Source organism: Coregonus lavaretus (genome assembly GCF_964263955.1).
Source record: "Coregonus lavaretus genome assembly, chromosome: 33".
NCBI classification, from domain to species: domain Eukaryota; kingdom Metazoa; phylum Chordata; class Actinopteri; order Salmoniformes; family Salmonidae; genus Coregonus; species Coregonus lavaretus.
This window is the reverse complement of record NC_140020.1, coordinates 4,331,440-4,354,254: the sequence shown is the minus strand read 5'-3', so window position 1 is coordinate 4,354,254 and position 22,815 is coordinate 4,331,440. Positions and strand designations below refer to the sequence as shown.

Genomic DNA, 22,815 nt, shown 5'->3' with positions numbered 1-22,815 from the left:
GGTGGCCGGTGACTTCTCCTTTAATGGCTGCTCATTCTGAGGAGTACCAATATGGCGGCCGGTGACTTCAAAGCCTCTCACTAGCCAACGCATAGCATCAGCAATTACTTACATCACTGGTTGGCAAGATACATAAAATGTATTGCATCAAAGTGAATTATTATATTTCTCTGTGACAAAGGCTATTCATACACATCCTTTTTTTTAAACTTTTTTTTATATATGACAGGTTTATTTACATAACATAATCATAAAGCACTATTTGTTTAGAACTGAACGCAGTCTTGACACTAGAATCAGTTTCTCTGAAATTACATGATCTTCCCACATTCACTGTCGAGCTAATTGGTGTTCAACGCTACTGCGAACAACAAGGGCATCGGTCCCATTGTCACAGCACGCTCCCTCTCCTCTCTACCCATTCTGAAAGGGTTTCCAATCACTTCGCTGACAAGTAGGAAGAGAGCCATTTAGCAGAGACTGCACTGCATTTCAAATCTCCCTTAAAAGTGGTCCTGTGCTGATCAGTTGGTAGAGCATGGCGCTTGCAGGGTTGTGGGTTCGATTCCCGGGGCCACCCATATGTCAAATGTATGCACGGATGACTTAGTCAAATTGGCATATATGCTAAATGGCATATATTATTATTATATAAAAAGCATGTCTGTTTAGAATCCATTGAACCATAATCACCTCATAGCAGTCTCTTATTACCAAAAACAGCAGCTTTCCTAATTCAGGTATGTTGGTTGTCGTCATGACATGTAGTAACTGCCATTACTGGTCATTTCTTTTTATGGATAGGACTGAATCATTCTGATGTCATGATTATCTTCTAAGGAGTACGGTGAGCCTGTCCTAATATGGACACCGTAAAGGAGATTAAACTAAACCTTATTTGTTCAGCCATACAGCCCCAATTCTTTCGAAGAAACAGAAAGACGTGCAAGTTTTTTTTTATTTTACCCTTCCTCTCCCTGACTCAAACGCACGTATGCGCACACAAGAAAAATTTTTATCTGGACAAGTGAGCACTATGTGCTGTTTTAATATGGAATGTATGCCATCTCTAGGCAACACAAACATTTCTGTACAACCGTCAACATACAAGACAACCTATATATACACTCACAAATATATAAAGACAAGACAATTAATGTTCATAAAATTGACGTTGGCTTAATAAATAAGAGGTAAATGTAGAATGTGAAGAGAAGGAAGTAGTGAGCAATGACAGTAACACTTTTTAGCAGTAGAAGACGTGGACCCCTTTGACTAGGGTCCCCTGGATCCATACGTGTACACTAGTTTTTGCTCATTTCAATGACCTATTGCTGTGAATGAAGTCCTTTGGGCATCCGAAGCAGAGAATACATAACGTGCACATCATTAGCCAATTAACTAATCAATTATATATAATCAAGGTAAGAAGTTGACTGACTAGAAAAGAGTGACTCTATACAGGGTCTTTGATTTTCATTCCATTTGACAATTCATGATTATATAGAATTACAAGAGAATCCTTGAGATATCACCACATCAGGGGGGATATACAAAGTGGACATAGGGCAATTAATTAACCATTAGATCCCAGTATGGCGCTGACTCTCTCATATGTATTTTAGTGGTCAGGTCATGTGTACTGAAGGTTAAGTCTAGTGCAGGGTGAGAGTTCAAGGAAAGATGGTAGACAGCAAATGATGCAATGCTCTGTTTCAGACTCAATCCCTCAATTTTCTGGTCAGCATTTCTCCCAAAAAACCATTGCCATCAGACAATATCATATATTTATGTGTTTTCCAGTAAACAGTAAAGTAGTGCTGCTATGATGTTGAGTGGCTCTCATTTTATGTCAGAGACACAGTAGCCACTGGGCACAAACTGGTTGTATCAATGTTGTTTCCATGTCATTTCAACAAAACTATTCAAATGTGAAGACGTTGAATCAACATGGAAATGGATTGGATTTGCAAAAAGTCATTGACGTAAAGGAATTTAGGTAATTTGTCTTTTTTTCACCCAACTTTTACCCTAAATCCAATGAGATGGTTAAAATGTTTGTTGGTTTTACTTTGAATTCACGTTAGTTGACAAGTCAATCAAATGTAAATCAAAACTAGACATTGAAGTGACATCTGTGCCCAGTGGGTAGCCACCCTAGAAAGAAAACTAAGAAAAGTTCACTCCCTCCAAAAAATTGCTTTCTTCAATTGTGCAATTCAAGCTATACAAAAGGTGCTTTAGACAGACATAATTTCAGGATCAAGAGAAGGTTCTCTTGAGTATTATACATAGATGTTTAAACATTTCTATGCAACATTTCTGAGACAAAACAACTACAATTTCCCTGGGCTGTCACTATAACTGCTTCTATGTACACAGAAAGTTTGAGAGCAAAGCTTAAGTCATTAAATTGCAGTACAGGACTGGCCAACATGCACACTTTGGACCGAATCCTAACTTGAGATCCACATACCTAACTTAAACCCTTTAGTTGATGACAAATATGAACTGAATAAAAGGTTACTTAAAAAGTTTACTGGTGCTGTTCACCTCAAGTTAAGGAACTTTTGTCTCAAGTTTTTCACCACGTTCTGTTGACTAGCATCTGTCTTTTTGACCGAGTTCGTGGCCGTTTTCTGGGCATCGTCAAGCTTTTCATCTGAGGGTGGACCCTTGTCAAGTTCCTTGCCCCTCCCACTCAAGGGGACTGACTCTGCCTTAGCCCCGCCCTCCTCCCTTTGCCTATACTCATCAGACTCCTGATAGGCCCGGCAGCGGTCGATTACAGCCATGATGGAGATTTTCTCTCTAGTGGTCGGTGAACGGATCTGGACATAGCTATCATCTATGTCCTCTACCACCTCTACTCTCCTTGCCCTGAGTACCATCTCCAGCGGTTCTGCAGAGGTGCATTCTGGCTCAGGCTCCGGAACCTTCTCCACAACAATGACCCTGTGGTCATCGGGCATGGTGGCCTGTGCTGAGATGTAGTAACTGCCATTAGGGACTTCGTCCTGGAGGTTCTGCAGCTCATTCAGATGCAGCCCACTCAGCCTCTGGTCCAGTGACCCGGCCCGGTGGAGCCTAGCCAACCCCTCTCCAGGCCCAGGGTCCCTGCTGAGGTGGGGTCTGTATGTCGGTGCCTCGACCGTACCACAAGCAGTGACTAAGCTGGAGCAGAAGCTTGAGCGCCTCTTGGGGCCGCTGTCCATCCTCTCAGGAACTGAGCGGCTTCGGTTAACTGGCGGCAGCTGGGATTGGTCTTTGTCTGAGCTGGCATACTTGGAGCGAAGTGTTCGCACATCGGGCCAGTTGAAAGCCTCGGTAGGCGTAGGACTGAGTGGGCTCTTGGCGCGCGTGCGGCCGGGAGAGAGGACCCGGGGACTGCCCAAAGAACTAGGCGTTTGAGCAGGGTTGGGAGATATAGCTATAGGACTCAACTCCTGGAGATTGCTCATACGATCAAACGAGAGCAGGGGCAGCGTCAAGTTGGGTTTACCTGTAAAACACAAAGCACACCATGTAAACAAGACTTAACAGGAATTACCTGGGGGTCAGAAAATCAGAATAAGTTGAAAAGGTGTGCCTTTTTTTTGGGGGGGGGGGGCATTCCCGTGTGGCATACTGTAATGCTCCGAAGGGACACTGCGGTCTACATTGCTTAGTAGTAGTTTTGGTATCTTCAGTTATGTTTACATGCACACATTATTCACGATTATTGTGAATACTCTGAGTAAAACAATATTCTGAGTAATGGCAAATCTACAATGAACTACAAACATCACATTCGCGTTCTGTCAGCATAATTTTTTGACTGCTACTCAGGCAGCATATTACGAAGGCAGCGCAATACATTTCTTCCAGTTTTTCAGAAGCTTCAGTGACTTGTGTCGGTTTCAGGAAAATAGAGTCTAAATACGTGCTTTATGTGCTGCTGTACTGCTCACGCTGCCGAAGTAGTAGGCTGCATTGACAACAGTGGGAGCTTATCGTGAGCTCCGTCTCATGTCCGTCACGACCGCTAATATACCCACGACAATGACATACCAACGACACAATTTAGCAAACAAGCTAAATTGGCTGGAGAATACTAATTAGCGTTGCTAAAACCAGCTACTCATCATCCTACCTTGACTCACCCAATGCCTTCTCTTCTGGAGTAAGTTGCTTTCCTGTGTGCTTGTTTGCCGAAAAGTATTCAGAGAAAGAGCAATACTCCGATTAAGGCGTTTACTTGTCCTAATAATCCTATAATAATCTGGAAAATAGCTCGATATTCAACCTATTTTACTCGGAGTAAGCTTACTCTAATTAAGACATTACTCTGCCTTACTCAGAGTATTGCCAAATAGAAGTAATACTGGTTCAGTGTGCATGTAAACTACGTAGGCCACATAAATAAAAACTGTATGATTTGCTAAGCAATCTGTCAGAAACTCTTCCATCAACTCTTCACCCCAATGTGGGCAGCCCTATCCATCACTGGACACTGCTATTTGCCAGGCTAATAGGAGAGCACCTCCTAGCGAGGCTAGGACTAGTTCAAACCCTACTTGGTAAAAAGAATAGCACAGCACTTCTTGAGGCACAACACTTGGGGACAAATAAGAATCTTCCCTACCTGAGTGCACATCATTTAGAAAAACACAACACTCTTCCACATCTTCCATACCTGAGCTCTCTGGCTTCTCTTCGATCACACAGGGCAGGTTTTTCTTGCCCAACAGGACATCTCGCTGCCTAGGAGCTGGTGTGGTGCACTTGATACGCTGGCTGTACTGCCGGGCCAACTGGAACACTTTGTTCTTGGCCATCTCCGCATCGTCCGGCGACTGAGGATCCTTGCTGGCCTCCTCCCCTTCCTCAGCCCTCAACTGGATGACCCTGGGCATAGGGGCTCTGGAAAGCCTACCCTCGTCCATCCTGGATCTGCGGGGATCCCTCAAACTCGCTGTACGGCCAAGCCCCAACCCCTTTCTCTTGATGGGCGAAGGGCTCATGGACTCTTCAGTGATGGTGCTCAGGTTAGCTTCCTCCAGTATCATAAAGGAATCTTCAGGCTCTGGTTCAGAGTTCTTCTTGGGAGTCTGGCTCCTTCTGCACAGGCTTGGACCAGCAACACTAGAGGTCTTCTGCTGAGCCTCTCGGTCTTTCACGGGGCCTCTGGCCTCTCCCTGGGACCTACTCCCCTTTTTCTCCATGTCCTGCCAAACCTTGATCATCTCAGATGAAGGTCGGAACTCCTCGTCATGGATGTGCCTCTCCTGTAAACTCAGAGACCTGTCCTTTCTCTCGGCCTCTGAACCCAGCACCTCAGGCTTCTTACTTCTCTCCAACTCCAGAGAGTCAAATGATGCACTGGAGGTCATGCGGTCCCAGGCGTCTGGAGCTGTTGATGAATCGGGTTCTGAAGTGGAAGGGTGAGGTGCAGAGGAAGTGGCCAAGGCTGATGCATCACTTTTCTCTGCGCAAGGGCTCTCGTCCGAACTGTTGAACAAGCTGACAGAGTTCTTCACAAGGCCAGTAGGGATGTAGGTCAGGCTCTCCCTGCGCCTGAGGCTGAAGTTGGCATCTTGGTGCTCGGCAGTCTCGTAGTAGCTTTTGATTTTGTCAATGAGCAACTGGTCCTGCTTGGATAGGGTAGAGTCTCTCCTCCTGTGGATCTCAAAGAGGCTGTCGTCCCTCGGAGAAAGCATAGTCAGATCCGTTCCGCCAAAGTTGTCCTGGGTTGGTTCGAAGCAGGTGCTGTTCAGCCAGTGGGGGCGTTCATTGGCTTCGCCGCCAAGGCTGAGGGTGCTGCCAGTACGGCTGGGAAGGCGTGGCGAGGAGCAGCCAAGGGAGCGGGCGTCATCCGTGCTGCCTCGCCTGGCGGTGTTGGTGAAGTGCTCTGCGATGGCACTGGCTTGATTCAGTACGGAGGGAGGCAGAATGCTGCTGGGGCCGCTCTCCTGTGCTGCTGCTACTTCCTCCTCTTCTTCTGAAGAATCTGCACTGCTCAAAGTTTTTATGTCATCTGACTGAGATGCTGACGACGCCTCGTCCTGTTCCTCCATCGCGTCCTCCTTGTCCCTCTGAGGCTCTGGTACCTCCATCCTCGGGGGAGTGGTGCAGACCTTAGGGGGAGTGGTGCAGACCTTGGGGGGAGTGGTGCAGACCTTGGGGGGAGTGGTGCAGACCTTGGGGGGAGTGGTGCAGACCTTGGGGGGAGTGGCAGAAGCCTTCTCTGAGTCCGAGGGGGCTGGCTTAGGCCTTTCAGTGGACTCCGAGGCAGAGGTCTTGGTCTGGAGCAGCGGCTTGTCCTGAGTAACCTGGAGAAAAAGGGTAATTCTAAGTAAGAGCACAAAAGCAACCTCCACCCTTAAAGCTGCAATATGTAACTTTTTGGGCGACCCGACCAAATTCACATACAAATCTGAGTTGTAGATCTGTCTCTCATTGAAAGCAAGTCTAAGAAGCGGTAGATGTCTTCTATGTGCGCTGTTTCTATACTTTCCGTTCTGAAGTTTCGCTTTTGCGTATTTTACTTTCGGTTTTGTACACCAGCTTCAAACAGCTGAAAATACAAATATTTCACAGCGGTTTAGATGGTACAATGATTCTCTACACTACACTATGCATTGCTTGTTTTGTCACAAACTGAAATTAGGCAAACTATTAGAATTTTTGCAATCAGGAAATGGCGGAGGGAGGCAGGATTTTCTGTTGCTGCACCTTTAACAATCATCAACTGTCTAAACAAGTGAAGTCTTTTTCAAAATACACTGAAAACAAACAATGCAAAATGTGCATCTTTAAAAATGTGTCAGTACCTGGGTTGTTCCATGAAAGTAGTGCTTTTTATGTTGAACATCTACAGCAGTGATGGGCAACTTTGATGGGGTTGTGGTAGGGCTGGGCGATACGGCCTGAAAATCAGATCTCCATTTTTTCAAACTTATGAGCGATTCACAATATACAGCTCAATTTTTTAAATGTTTTCTCTAAATAATCATTGTACAATTACAGGTCAAATACACTGCATTTAATAATAATAATAATAATAATAATAATAATAATAATAATAATAATAAGCCATTTAGCAGACGCTTTTATCCAAAGCGAATTACAGTCATGCGTGCATACATTTTTTTGTGTATGGGTGGTCCCGGGGATCGAACCCACTACTTTGGCGTTACAAGCGCCGTGCTCTACCAGCTGAGCTACAGAGGACCATTTAAAACAGTCAGCAATAATCTAATGAATTCAGGGCTTGTGAAGTTTTACCTAGGCTAAATATAAGCCTTCCACAACCATAACACCCATTCATTATTTTATTATTTTATCAAAATAGTTTAACCTGCTTTTTTTTTTTTGAATAATCACTGATATAGCTTTCAAGTCTGTCTATGAAAATTGCCTTTTTTGTTACACATTTTTCTAGAACCATGCATAATGCACATTCACTAATAATGACTAACTTCTTGTAGCAGGCATTAGGCTATAGAAAATTAACACAGGTCTCATCAACAATCTCTCAAGCCCACGTGCTAGTGATTAGCCAGCTAATCTTTATCTTTCAAGTTTAGCCAACTTGGATTTCTTTGCTAACAAGGTTGAACAGTTGAATTGTTATGAACACACCCTTCTGTCTGTCTCCAACTATTAGAATTTTTTTTTGCCTGTCCACTTTGTTCAGCTGTTGAAATCAAGTGGCCTACCTTATTTCTCAGAATGAGAACGAGTTGCCAATTCCTTATATAATTGTGTTTTATGCTTACTGCACATTTATAAAACACAGACTAGACAGCTAGTATAACAGTCTTTGGCTGTTCGCGGTACATGGTACCCCAATATGACAAACTGAGCATTCACTTTTCAGAATCAATGAATCAATCATTGATACTCTCGTTTTAGTAGCGTCTGCTCTGCGCGCAATTTGAGTAGCTGAGACATAAAAAGGGCATCGTTAGAAAAGGTTAACTTCTCCTCTATTACAGTAAATTAATGTCTCCAGGTGAATTGGTGTCCATATTACCGACTCTGTTGGGCCAAACCTCAAATGCAAATAGCGAGTTAAAACCGCTTGTCAGAGAGAAAAAAGTGATCTCTCAACTTTGTTGGCGTGAGAGGTGGGGGGGAGGGGCTTGGTGTGTGTAAACCATAGAGGAAGAGGCGAAGTGAGAGGTTTACTCTCACTAAAATCTGTCCAAAATATGCACAATACGTTTCTATGGGCTTATTTTGGACTTAAACTTGTCGCCTGCCTTCCCGCCTTTGGGACAACGACTGCCATTGTTAGGGCAGAAACGTGCACCTCTTCATTATATACAGATCTCTGGTGTAAATGGGAAGGTGCACATTGACCCAGACAGGCCAGTTCCACTGCCATCCTTCAATGGAAGACATCAGTCAAGACAGATGGGCACAATGTGTCACTGAATAATGTCAGCGGCACTGGCTGGAGCAGAGACAGCGGTGAAGACAAACCCAATCCTTCAAGTCCCAGAGACTTGAGACAGATGAAAGTGGAGTAGACCGCAGATGAGTCATGTTTTCCCTCCATCCCCAAGATGATGTTTGATTTTTCACAGATTCAGACGGTACAGTGAGGAGCACAAATACCAACCAGCTCTGACACTCCTTTACCTTTTCCGCGATGGAGGTGCTTTGCTCTGTCCCCGACTGTAACACAGGACCAGATGAATGCCCATTCTCTTTGTAACACCCATTCTCCTCAATGACGTTGTCTCCCTCTTCATCCTTCAAGACAAAACAATAGAGAATTTTAGAACCAGGTTTAAAATATTTAAAATTAGCTTCCTAACCTCAGCCAATTAGCTTCCTAACCTCAGCCAAGACAGGGATAATGCTTCTTGATAAGCAGTAATACAATATTTGTCTTCCAGATTGCTTTTATAAAATTGTATAAATTGCCAATAAATCCTGTTCTTTTCGTCCCTCTCTGGGGTCTATAGTCTCACATTACTTTAATTATAAGAGTGAAACATGATACCGATCTGTTTGAGATGATGTGCATGGTAGGAATGGGACTAATTATTTGAGTCTGAAAATACAGACGGTAATGCATTTGCAAGGGGATTAGAGCCAGCTAAAGCCTGGGTTGTGAATCAGCAAACGTCATTATCAACGGCCCACTCTATGCATGACCAATCCCAGCAGACATGCAAATCAGTGTTGTGTTAACAGACGCCGCTAATATCAGACTGACACTCAAGTAGCAGTAAACACTCATTTTAGTTCAGCATCATTAAAACAGACAAGTAAGAAAATACCAGGGGATGTTTTTAGAGATGAGACATAGCTGGTTTAAAACCAGGACACTATGCATCACCTTCAGGACTGGTCAGTAGTTTAGAGCACAAACAGAAAGGGTGACTGCTCTTTTATTAGTGTGTACCTATCCTGGGATCAGTGTCAGTGTGAGACATTGGAGTTGGAGCCCAGGTTTGAGCTAAACTGAGAGATGAGGGCAGTTGCCGACCCTTTTTAGTTCCTATTTCTTACATTTTAATTGAGAGATTCACAAGAGGCAATGATAACGACATTGTAAATAGCAGCAAAACAACGAAGGTCATTTTGTCAGTTAAATAGAAATGAATAAGGTTCCATTCATCCCCTTGTTTCTGCAGCACTGGCAGTCACTCAAACATGCACCCAGTACAGCCAAACTACAGAAGCAGCATTAGAGGTGCTCCAGGAGTATGAAGATCATGCATCTATTAGTCTAATGTAGAAAGCATTGAGACAAAGAACATACAAACTTAGACAGAGCGTCATTCACAAAAGTCAGTCGCCGTTTGCAGGATGCGAATAGCATTGACAAGGGGTTATCCAAGACATTAGTAGGTTATGACTGACAAGACTTTGGGCTAGGACTAGGGTGGACCAATGTGGCCAAGCTGAGGACTGGAGGGGGGTTCGCTACAAAGCTTAGAAGAAAAAGGAAACCCGATGGTGGCAGCTAGAGTCTCACCGTTATGACCCCCATGGAAAGCAAAGCCCTGGCTCTATAGTGCCAACAGGAGATGGCGGCCAGCATGGAACTGGCAAAGTCCTCTACCTGGTCTTCCTCCATCAGAATATCATCTGAGTCACATTCCTCCCCCAGGGTCGCCCTGCCCTCGTGGGACGCTGACCCTGTCCTCGGCTCCTCAATGTCACTTGGGCTTAGCCTCTCAAGAGAGTCCTTCCTAAGGCCCATATCCTCCTCTTCTTCTTCCTCCTCCACGCTAGGCCTCTCAGCCTCGGACTCGCCTAGGCTCGAGCCCAGGGTGCTGACACTAGCGGCGGCCTGAATGGAGCGCGGGTCGTCTGGTAGGGCCCCTTCGCTGTCTGCGTGCTGTAGCGTGAAGTCACACAGATTTCCCTGGATCACTCAATGCATTTTGTCTGATGAACCACCTCAAGACCTATTCAGTAAAGCCTGTTGGGTATCTCCACACACTCAGCAAATACTCTGGATTGTGTGAAAACATGAGTCTTATTACAAAATCGTCTCATACCCACATGTCGTGACATTATAGAGCTAGAGTAAATCCCAGACAGTGCTATTAAGACCACTAGGGTGTCTAGGAATAAGACATTGATTGCCAATTGACACATGCATTTCACATTGCGTTCAGAGTTCCCCCACCTAACTAATCATGAGAAAGCAACCAGTTCCAAAATATATGTTTTTTTCCCCCAGGAAATGTATATCAACCCCATGGATGGATGTACAGCAATATGTCGTACAGTGGGGAGAACAAGTATTTGATACACTGCCGATTTTGCAGGTTTTCCTACTTACAAAGCATGTAGAGGTCTGTAATTTTTATCATAGGTACACGTCAACTGTGAGAGACGGAATCTAAAACAAAAATCAAGAAAATCACATTGTATGATTTTTAAGTAATTAATTTGCATTTTATTGCATGACATAAGTATTTGATACATCAGAAAAGCAGAACTTAATATTTGGTACAGAAACCTTTGTTTGCAATTACAGAGATCAAACGTTTTCTGTAGGTCTTGACCAGGTTTGCACACACTGCAGCAGGGATTTTGGGACTTCTCCAGATCCTTCAGGTTTCGGGGCTGTCGCTGGGCAATATGGACATTCAGCTCCCTCCAAAGATGTTCTATTGGGTTCAGGTCTGGAGACTGGCTAGGCCACTCCAGGACCTTGAGATGCTTCTTACGGAGCCACTCCTTAGTTGCCCTGGCTGTGTGTTTCGAGTCGTTGTCATGCTGGAAGACCCAGCCACGACCCATCTTCAATGCTCTTACTGAGGAAAGGAGGTTGTTGGCCAAGATCTCGCGATACATGGCCCCATCTATCCTCCCCTCAATACGGTGCAGTCGTCCTGTCCCCTTTGCAGAAAAGCATCCCCAAAGAATGATGTTTCCACCTCCATGCTTCACGGTTGGGATGGTGTTCTTGGGGCTGTACTCATCCTTCTTCTTCCTCCAAACACGGCGAGTGGAGTTTAGACCAAAAAGCTCTATTTTTGTCTCATCAGACCACATGACCTTCTCCCATTCCTCCTCTGGATCATCCAGATGGTCATTGGCAAACTTCAGACGGGCCTGGACATGCGCTGGCTTGAGCAGGGGGACCTTGCGTGCGCTGCAGGATTTTAATCCATGACGGCGTAGTGTGTTACTAATGGTTTTCTTTGAGACTGTGGTCCCAGCTCTCTTCAGGTCATTGACCAGGTCCTGCTGTGTAGTTCTGGGCTGATCCCTCACCTTCCTCATGATCATTGATGGCCCACAAGGTGAGATCTTGCATGGAGCCCCAGACCGAGGGTGATTGACCGTCATCTTGAACTTCTTCCATTTTCTAATAATTGCGCCAACAGTTGTTGCCTTCTCACCAAGCTGCTTGCCTATTGTCCTGTAGCCCATCCCAGCCTTGTGCAGGTCTACAATTTTATCCCTGATGTCCTTACACAGCTCTCTGGTCTTGGCCATTGTGGAGAGGTTGGAGTCTGTTTGATTGAGTATGTGGACAGGTGTATTTTAAAACAGGTAACGAGTTCAAACAGGTGCAGTTAATACAGGTAATGAATGGAGAACAGGAGGGCTTCTTAAAGAAAAACTAACAGGTCTGTGAGAGCCGGAATTATTACTGGTTGGTAGGTGATCAAATACTTATGTCATGCAATAAAATGCAAATTAATTACTTAAAAATCATACAATGTGATTTTCTGGATTTTAGATTCCGTCTCTCACAGTTGAAGTGTACCTATGATAAAAATTACAGACCTCTACATGCTTTGTAAGTAGGAAAACCTGCAAAATCGGCAGTGTATCAAATACTTGTTCTCCCCACTGTATGTACATCGTCCATACCTCGTCATTACATTTCCTCAATTTAAGCCCACTAAACGAAATATGTCAATCTCCAGATGTACGTTTCCTCTCATTTGGGAAAAAGCCTTTCCTTTCTATGACGTCAGCCATCTTTGAAGGGCATGTTAACCAACATGATTAATCGCAGTTACCCTCGGCTCGGCTCTGAGAGCAGAGGTAAGAGCGGTATAATAGAGTTTGTTATCAAGGACAATTTAAAATGAATCACTCTGGGCTTACCTTGAGGACGGCTGCAGGATCCCCGCCGATAATAGGAAAAGTGAACAAGAGGGGGTAGAGAAATATTTCAGATGTTTAATAAAAGGACAAAGAGGAAAGTATTCAGTCAACTGTAATTACACAAGCCTATGATAAGCCAAATTAAAAATGCACGCAATGACTATGATTTCTCCCTGAAAATGACATTGAGTTCTCTTCACCAATGAATGAGTCTAATCTCCTTAGACGAAACCTGACCCAAAGTATCGTATGACTGACAGCTTAATATTGAGTTCGGAAAATTAATTTGTCAAATTCTGCAATCCGCCATCAGTTTGCTCGCAATGGGAAAAAAATACCCTTGACCATGCTATTGCTTGCCTTACACCTTTTCAACCAGCAGCGTTTCAGAATTCCCGTTGTTACAGTGACTAACATTGGTGACCATTTGTTAACGCTAACACTAAAACATGGAGAATATGACATTTGTGATGCCCAAACCTAGCTCACTTTCACACCACACAAGGTGCATGAGAAAATAAAATGGATAATCCTAACGGAACATTTTTCACTAAAATGTCTGAATCAATCTAATGGGCAAGAGACACTGATCGGCGCTCCAAACCACATTTGACTGCTAGAAAAGAGCTGGAGCGAAACTCGATGGAGCAACCAAGGGGCTTTTATGCTCTAATTTTATTAACCAAGGGGCTTTTATGCTCTAATTGTATTAACCAAGGGGCATTTATGCTCTAATTGTATTAACCAAGGGGCATTTATGCTCTAATTTTATTAAACAAGGGGCTTTTATGCTCTAATTTCAGAGGGAGAAGACCTTAGCCTTTAATCTCCTCAAAACACGGACAAAAAGGGCTTTCCTTTTACCTGCTACCCACAGTTCCTTTGAAGCACCTGCTGTGCCATTGTCCCTCATCACAGACTGGTGGAGCAGTGTACATTTGAATAGTGCACAATGTCTTTGTGTGACGTATTGTTTTATTAATGATGTAGACTATTGTTTTGTTGTGACGTGTTGTTCTGTTCCTGTTTGGACCCCAGGAAGAGCAGTGGCTGCCTTGACAGGAGGTAATGGGGATCCTAATCAAATACTAAATACTAGACATAGAATCCACCATTTGCACCAGCATCATAGGAGATGCACATTTCCTCAAGCTAACCCTTTCATCTTTGGTTACCAACTGTGACTACTACACAGAGGAGGGGGGGGGGGAATCTAGTTTTGTGTTTCCCAAATTCCTAATCTCATTTGAATGCCTCTCAAGCTGAATCTATCCGTTACAAGACAAATGCAACAGGCAAAAGTAAGTTCTGAACAGTCACAAAAGGTTCTCGGAGGTGTAATAATGGCTGATGATGACATATGAAATTGGCTGGGATGAAAGTGTCGTATCCTTACCTTTGGTGTTCTTCAGGATCTGTTTGGTTGGTTCTGAGAGAGAGAAATAGACAATGAGCACATCTCAAAAGGGAGACACTTCAGACGGTCCCCGCCTCATCACGATTCAAAACTACATGGATGGTCATTGTGAAATCCTTTTCAGAGAGATAGAATGTTTTAATTACGTAAATGTGACACGTAAAGCTACAAATCGTTCCAAATCTGAATCCAGGCTAAAAAAGCATGTGAGTTACCGTTAATGTTAGTTACGTGACTGACACACAATTTGAGCAGACACACAATTTGAGCATTGGCCAAATCTGATCAAAATGTGATTAAAGCTAGTGTCATAATATATATATGTCTCCCTATATATTTTCCCTGTACTTTCACATACACAGTAGCGAATGGGTTTGCGCATCAATAGAAGACCCGATTTGAGTTACAGGACTAAAGTTGGGTGCTTACCTGACTGTCGTCGCCCCTGACGACCTTCTCTGGGAAACTCGTCTGATTGGCAGACCTTTTTCATTCTCTCTGGACTGTACCGGAACTTTGATGGGTCTTTCAGGCACAGAGAAAAACAACATCAACTTAAAGTATAATGAATGACACATCATGATCCAAGAAACATTTTAATACAAATTCTTGCAAAAATGTTAAACTGATGCATGACGCTCAATCCACTCACTTTCCAATATTATTACAGTGTGTGGCTTTTGTATATAATTAACACATATATTAATGTTCATTTAAAGCACTAATGAAGAGGCCTGTAAAAGGGAGCGGTCTGACAGAATAAATACACAGCGACTGCCATTCCATCATTTCTATGACATCTATAAAAGAATAATTTATCTATACTGAACAAAAATATAAACACAACATGTAAAGTGTTGGTCCCATGTTTCATGAGCTGAAATAAAAGATCCCAGAAATGTTCCATATGTACAAAAAGCTTATTTCTATAAATGTTGTGCACACATTTGTTTACATCCCTGTTAGTGAACATTTTTCCTTTGCCAAGATAATCCATTCACCTGACAGGTGTGGCATATCAAGAAGCTGATTAAACAGCCTGATCATTACACAGGTGCACCTTGTGCTGGGGACAATACAAGACCACTCTAAAATGTGCAGTTTTGTTACACAACACAATGCCACAGATGTTTCAAGTTTTGAGGGAGCATGCAACTGGCATGCTGACTGCAGCAATGTCCAACAGAGCTGTTGATAGATCATTTGATGTTAATTTCTTTACCATAAACTGCCTCCAACATCGTTTTAGAGAATTTGGCAGTACGTCTAACCGGCCTCACAACCGCAGACCACGTGTAACCACGTCAGCCCAGGACCTCCACATCCGGCTTCTTTACCTGCGGGATCGTCTGAGACCAGCCACCCGGACAGCTGATGAAACTGAGGAGTATTTCTGTCTGTAATAAAGCAATTTTTGTGGGAAAACGATTTCTGATTGGCAGGCCTGGCTCCCCAGTGGGTGGGCCTGGCTCCCAAGTGGGTGGGCCTATGCCCTCCCAGGCACACCCATGGCTGCGCCCCTGCCCAGTCATGTGAAATCCATAGATTAGGACCTAATGAATTGATTTCAATTGACTGATTTCCTTATATGAACTATAACGCAGTAAAATCATTAAAATTGTTGAAATTGTTGCATGTTGCGTTTATATTTTTGTTCAGTATATTAAAAGCACCCTCTCTGCCACTCTGAAATAAATCAACTTCATTCCGATGTTGCTTGGATACAAAAATATGCTGGATAGATGTGGTGGCTGGGCAGTAAAGTGCATGAATTATCACTGTGAATACTCACAAATCGAGTCCATTTCTAAGATGGCCTCCTTTGCCTGATAGAAATAAACACAAAAACAACCATCAGCTATCCTCCCTTAGATTACCACGCCCCCCTCCCTCTGCCCTCTTTCATTTTAGCAATAGCACCTCATGTGTACCTTCTGAGGGATGATGGCTTGATGGTTTTCTAGAATGATCCTTTTGATGTGATGGGCCCATAGTTTTCTCTCTTCCACAGTCTTGGCCTGAGGGTAAGAGAGTGGGAGAGGAGAGGAGGGGTGAGAGAGGGTCAGGTAAGTTCCCAAACCTAACTCCTAACCCTTAAGTCTAAAATTGCCTTTTGTACTTATGGGGACCTGCGAAATGTGCCCACTTGTCTGTTTTTCTCCTTGTTTTACTATCCTTGTGAGGACGTCTGGTCCCCACAAGGATAGTAAAACCAACCCTCCCCCACACACACAATACTGTAATCTGATTCACATGCTACACAGGGTTACTATGGCATTCATGATTCTAAAAGTCCACTCCTAACGTGTCTTTATGTTCTCCTACCATGACTCTGAATTCCCATTAATTAGCCACTGTGGTACTGTGCGGTTGGTTGAGAGGTCTCCCTCACTCACCTGCACTGTGTGAGGCTGCTTGGGGTGCTTGTAGTGAGTGACGCTGAAGCACAGAGAGTCCTTGGCACTCTCGATCAGCATGAGGGTGGAGCACTTTAGCCAAAACACAAGAGAAATGAAAGACAAGTGAAATATTGTTAAAATAATTAGATTTAATACTGAAGTATATTCATTCATTCCGTGCGTAGGGGATACTTTGGCGTATCAAACCCAGTGTCACCAGAAAGAACGGAAAGACAAATGTGACATATCAGGAAGGTGGAAGAAAGTTAGAACGAGAGAAAGAATCGGGTCCAGTCCAAAGAATCCTAAATAGCTCCCTTTCCTTCATTATCACTGACGCAGGAAAGGAGTATCTAGGTTACTCTCCTACTACCGAATCTGTCATTCATCATCAGGAAAGGAATAGCTAGATTACTCTCCTACCACCTAATCTGTCATTCATCATCAGGAAAGGAAGGAAACGGGGAAAGGAAGCTAGTTTAGTCCAATGGGACAGACATTAGCCACAGATAAGCCTAAACACATTCAGCTCTGTTTTTCAATTGAATTAAAATTCAATTCAATACGTCTTCATTAATCCCCTTAGGGACCATTGAGAAGGCATTATCAGAGCATAAGATCAAAATTACGTAAATCTCCAAATAATTAATATACAATAAATGCAACACAGGATATAGACATACATTTAATTACTTTTCGCCAATCAAACTGTAAGTGATTGGAATATAATGGAGACTTGAAACGGGACAAGGTGTTGTAGAGATCCTGATCCCCTAACCCTTGACCCCAGCAAGCAGCACTCACCGAGATGTGGGTCTTGTAGACGTAGTGCTCTCCTCGGCGCCGGGTGATGAGGAGCATAAGGTCGAAGAGGAAGAGTGTGCGCTCGTTCTTGGCCCGGTGGACCTTGAAGGTGCCCTCCAGGACCAGTTCCCCGTACGTGGTCAGGTCCGGTCCTTTCCAGTTGATCAGCAACGACTGGACCTCCTGGACAAGCCAACACAGGTGAGGTGATGAAGGAGCACCTATTCATTAGATACCCAACAGCAGTAGACATCATAGGGGGAAAAAGGTTTCATTGTGGCGCGAGCCATGTTAAACAATTCATTTCCCAAAAATGTTCAAGGGTGTTTCTTGAAGGTGTGCAATTATATGGGTATTTGGAGCATAGCCAGGTTGTTGGGGGGTATTTTGGGGTCGTTGGGGGTATTTTGGGGTTGTTGGGGGGTGGGAGCGTATTTTGGGGTTGTTGGGGGGGGTGTTTTGGGGTCGTTGGGGTATGTTGGGGTTGTTTGTGGGTATTTTGAGGTAGTTTGGGGTAATAGATCCTCCAACCAGGATTAAATACATAATCAAGCCTAACTGCACATGAGAAACAAATCTATTCCAACAAGCTCCGACCAATAAATAGCTGGGCCCATGAGGAATTAGCCTAAGAACACACTGTAGTCGCTGTTTATTTTTACATGGCCTTTCACGACAAGCTCCCATGCACTGCCCTGAGAGAGCTACTCTGTGTGGGTCTCCTGGAGTTGACCGCGTCATGTTGCCCCTGGTCGGGAATTTTGTAGACTCAATCTAATTTAACAAGAGAGGAGAACCATGGAGGGTTTGAACTGTACATAATAATAATAATAATAATAATAATAATATGCCATTTAGCAGACGCTTTTATCCAAAGCGACTTACAGTCATGCGTGCATACATTTTTGTGTATGGGTGGTCCCGGGGATCGAACCCACTACCTTGGCGTTACAAGCGCCGTGCTCTACCAGCTGAGCTACAGAGGACCACATGATGGTCAGAACATTTGGCTTCGTCCCAAATCGCACCCTATTCCCTTTATAGTGCACTACCTTTGAACAGGGCCTATAGGAATCTGGTAAAAAAAAGTAGTGCACTATGTAGGATATGGTTTGCCATTTGGGACGCAGCCCTTGACGTCCACGGAGCTGACCTGCTACAGCCTAATTGAAATGTAATGACAGCACAAGATGAGAGATGATCAGACAGACGGCCAGTGGGTTTAAATGTCAATTATTGTGTGAGGGGCTTATTCACATTGACTACACAGGGTGTGAAAGGATGTAGGTTTATGGTGTGAAATTATGGCGCGTGTTGATGGGTGTGTGTTCTGCTCTTTGTGTGGTAATTGTCTGGTAATTGTCTGAGAATATGTTTACATGGGTGTTTGCGTGAATGAGGCGTCTGCTAACCTGCAGTCGAACGGCGTGCTCATGTTTCCTCTTCATGTCGTTGATGTACCAGGCCACGCCTGTCATGGTGTAGATGGCTTCCTCCACTACCTCATAGCCTTCCTCTTCTGGGTCAAAGTGCTTGGCTATCTCCTGCAGAAGGAACACCATAGTTAGTTAAATTAGTCAACTCAGTGTGTGCACTTCTCACAGGCATGGCTCCGTAGTGAGAGTTGTTCTGTTTGTTCTTGTAAGAAGTTGAACCTCTGGTGTCAATATATCATACATACATACATACATACATACATACATACATACATACATACATACATACAGTGCCAGTTAAAAGTTTGGACACACCTACTCATTCAAGGGTTTTTCTTTATTTTTACTATTTTCTACATTGTAGAATAATAGTGAAGACATCAAAATGATGGAATAACACATATGGAATCATGTAGTAACCAAAAAAAAGTGTTAAACAAATCAAAATATATTTGCCAAGAGTGTGCAAAGCTGTCATAAAGGCAAAGGGTGGCTATTTGAAGAATCTCAAATATAAAATATATTTTGATTTGTTTAACTCTTTTTTGGTTACTACATGATTCCATATGTGTTTTCCATAGTTCTGATGTCTTCATTATTATTCTACAATGTAAAAAAGACCCTTGAATGAGTAGTTGTACTGGTACTGTATCTGAATCATTTCAAGCTCCTTTGGAGAACCCGAATTGGTTATTTCAAAAATGCATCCTTTCTTCCTCCAATCCTCAGAGTAATTACTGATCTGACATGGATGGATAGGGGAAATCTATGAAGTGGGAGGGTAGGAAGGAAAGATGCATTTGAACCAGGATGCTGTGAAATGGCATTCCTTGGGTGGTTAGTTTCTATCTACCTGGAGTAACTGTGGTACGTGACGATCCTCTCAACAGGCTGTATTCAAAGAGTATGAGTGCTGATCTAGGATCAGGTCCCCCTGTCCATATAATCGTATTCATTGTGACCTAAAAGGCAAAACTGATCCTATCTCTGTACCTGAAGCAGTAGGTGGTACTTGAGGATCCTCTGTACAGGCTTGAGCAGGTAGGAGCCCAGGGGAAGGGAGCGTTTCAGAGAAGCCTGCCGCTCGCGGAACAACTTGGCCAGAGATTTGTTCCTCATGCAGTCTGTCAGAGCAGCCACAGAACTAGATGGAGAGAGGACCGGGTCAGTACTACAGAAACAGACCTAGATGGAGAGAGGACCGGGTCAGTACTACAGAAACAGACCTAGATGGAGAGGACCGGGTCAGTACTACAGAAACAGACCTAGATGGAGAGGACCGGGTCAGTACTACAGAAACAGACCTAGATGGAGAGGACCGGGTCAGTACTACAGAAACAGACCTAGATGGAGAGGACCGGGTCAGTACTACAGAAACAGACCTAGATGGAGAGGACCGGGTCAGTACTACAGAAACAGACCTAGATGGAGAGGACCGGGTCAGTACTACAGAATGAGTCTAGAGGAAAGTCTTGTGTTGTAATTATTCAATCACTGTCCAACACTTAGTTCTGTGAATGGATAAAGCTGGTGCACATCTACACACTTATCATCTCTAGTACAATTTAATGTTTGTGTCAAATAAGCTCCCCGATTTATCCATTTAGATATTATCCTTTCCATTATTTTTGCATCTCACCCATTTAGTTTGAGCAAAATGACTATAATTTGTACATAACATCTCTGGAGTGGGTTGAAAACACAACTAGTAGGTGTGTAGGATGCACAGGAGGTCAGTGGCACCTTAATTGGGGAGAACGGGCTCGTGGGAATGCCTGGAGCAGAATCTGTGGAATGGTATCAAATACATCAAACACATGGTTTCCAGGTGTTTGATGACATTCCATTTGCTCCGTTCCGGCCATTATTATGAGCCGTTCAACCCTCAGCAGACTCCACTGGTACAATGAGATTTTTCCAGAGAACTCCTTTCTTGAGTAACAGCACAGCAAACAGAGTATACTTTCCACCACTAGGTGTCAGTAGCAGACATCCCCCAATATCTGAAGTCATCCACGGTTTTCTTCACATGCTCAGTCTGTTTCTGGGAACAGTTGAACCAGTAAAGCTGCACATGCCAGGTACAATGGCCAGTTAAGAGAGTTCACTTACTTTGGGTAGTTGGTACAGTACTGTGTATAGATCTCAAAATACTCTCTCTGAAAGAAAAAATAATACATTATATAGTCTCAATATTGTTAGATCGAGTGTTAATCCATAAAAAATTATGACGAGCTATTGGTTTCAAGCACTGGACTAAAATATTCAGTAGGGCAGAGAATCATGCATAGCAGAACAGGACTGGAATTGCACTAACCTTCATGACAAAGCACCTAGCGATGGCAACAGGGTCGTTGTCACACATATCTAAGGACTGCAGCAGTTCACTGCAATAGAGAGGTCAGAGGGAAGAGGTCAAAGGTGAGGCCTGGTTAGATTGAGATCAAATGGCAAATTATACAGTATGACTTTTGCAAATATATTGCAGATATCGTAGTGCAGTACATTTCAATCACACTTGTAACATACAAACCAAAGCAGCATTTATTTCAGGCTTTTGTCGACAATCCCCTACATTTCATAATCGATAATAGAAAAAGAGAGGTGGTTAAATATGGTTCTGTTGCCATCTTGTCTTGGTGCCCAGAGTTGTTTGCTTTGGAGCGTCGGGAGCCATGACCACAGGGGAAATGGGAAAGACAATCTTCCAGCGTTGGGGATGCCCTACCACACGAGAGACACAGCAAACCCAGACTGCACGCCACAGCACACCATGCCCTCAGTGCTAGCATGCACTTAGTCAGCAACTTCAAACGGGCAAACCAAAACTTACCATCCACAACCAATGGAGTAGCAAAAAAAGTCCCCCGGTGAGACTAAACAATGAGGGGACGACAACAGACAGACGTGTCAGTTTGGTAAACAGGGTCTGAGGCCTCTCTGTCTTGAAAGTATTCGGTCTCAGGGAGTTTAGCCATATAGCAGCAGGGAATACATTAGTGAAGACGTTTAAAAACATTTTTAGTACAGGGTTTTAATTACAGGGCTGACTGGTAGAGGCAGTATAAGAACATGTAAAGACTGATAAAGGGACAAGAGTTGGGGAGAAAATGGAAGGAGAGGAGGTGAAGAGAGGGAGAGAGGAGAGGAGGTGAAGAGAGGGAGAGAGATAAGAAGAGAACAAGTAGCAGAAGCCTTGGAATGATTTAACCGTCTGGAAGAGGAATAAAGAAAATGGCTACCTGGGAAGCATTACCCATGATCTCCCTTTAACATGTAACAGGGACACATTTGGGTACAAGATGAAGATAAATTCCCCACTCTGAAGGACTGCTATTGGGCATCGCCAGTGAGGAAGCAGACAGGTATAGAGCTTCAGGGCAATCGCAGGTTAGTTGAAGGTCGACAATACCTCAGAACAGAACAGTTTGCTCATATCTCTTTTCTCACTGAGGGGAAAACCCACCATCAGCACATAATTGAACAAACCAACCCTTGGTGGGTTAAATAAGAGATAAGAGTGGCTATTCATCCAGTAACGCCAACAGGACTAATGCCTTCTCTATTTCTAACCATGAGTTAGAAAAACACAGGAATCAAATAAGTTACTTTGTTCCAGACCGGACGCACTTCATGCCAAGTCATCAACCATCCCTTGATTCATTGTCAGTTTGGAGAAGAGATGTAGGCCTACTTAGATAACATAACTGTAGGGCCGGGACGATACCAGTATTGTGATACTCATTAGCATCGTGGCAAGTAAACAAAACACAAAGCGGATTTAACTTCTTTAGGAAAACAGACCTAATGTTGGAAACAATCATCATTATGTTGTTATCCAGAGTCACATGTATTTATTTTCCAAGCTATAGCACACAATATTTTACATACAGCAGGTTTTTAAAAGGACCAAATATATATGGGGTACTTTAGCAATGGCGATTTGTTATCTGTTATGGTTATGATAAATTAGGCATTGTTGCGATCTGTTGGCATAAATGCGCACATCTTTTTTTTCAGTGCGGGCCTTGTGTTCAAAAAGTATTATTATTTTCTGTATCTTTTGTACTAAAAAAAGAAAATCGGAGTACTCGAACAGTCAAAAAATGACAAATGCCCATCCCTAATACAGTACACCCCATTTACTGGATTTCTGTGAAAGGAAGATATGTAGGGCAAT

The 22,815-nt window shown here is 43.6% G+C and overlaps 1 protein-coding gene across 1 annotated transcript in view; it reads right to left on the bottom strand.

Annotated features, from left to right (window-relative positions):
- Positions 1 to 1,028: 1,028 nt before the first annotated feature.
- The window catches only part of LOC311108543 (pleckstrin homology domain-containing family G member 3), a 112,790-nt gene continuing 91,003 nt past the window's right edge, over positions 1,029 to 22,815 (bottom strand). Inside the window, exons 6-21 of the mRNA XM_084151189.1 lie at positions 20,953 to 21,022; positions 20,748 to 20,794; positions 19,629 to 19,779; positions 18,612 to 18,743; positions 17,200 to 17,382; positions 16,393 to 16,485; positions 15,928 to 16,014; positions 15,789 to 15,822; positions 14,426 to 14,521; positions 13,976 to 14,008; positions 12,580 to 12,590; positions 9,977 to 10,342; positions 8,629 to 8,742; positions 6,813 to 6,908; positions 4,676 to 6,311; positions 1,029 to 3,502 (exon numbers count right to left, since the gene is read on the bottom strand). Of these exons, the coding sequence (XP_084007315.1) occupies positions 2,550 to 3,502; positions 4,676 to 6,311; positions 6,813 to 6,908; positions 8,629 to 8,742; positions 9,977 to 10,342; positions 12,580 to 12,590; positions 13,976 to 14,008; positions 14,426 to 14,521; positions 15,789 to 15,822; positions 15,928 to 16,014; positions 16,393 to 16,485; positions 17,200 to 17,382; positions 18,612 to 18,743; positions 19,629 to 19,779; positions 20,748 to 20,794; positions 20,953 to 21,022 (4,102 nt within the window). The 3' untranslated portion in view covers positions 1,029 to 2,549. The remainder of the gene's footprint in view (positions 3,503 to 4,675; positions 6,312 to 6,812; positions 6,909 to 8,628; positions 8,743 to 9,976; positions 10,343 to 12,579; positions 12,591 to 13,975; positions 14,009 to 14,425; positions 14,522 to 15,788; positions 15,823 to 15,927; positions 16,015 to 16,392; positions 16,486 to 17,199; positions 17,383 to 18,611; positions 18,744 to 19,628; positions 19,780 to 20,747; positions 20,795 to 20,952; positions 21,023 to 22,815) is intronic.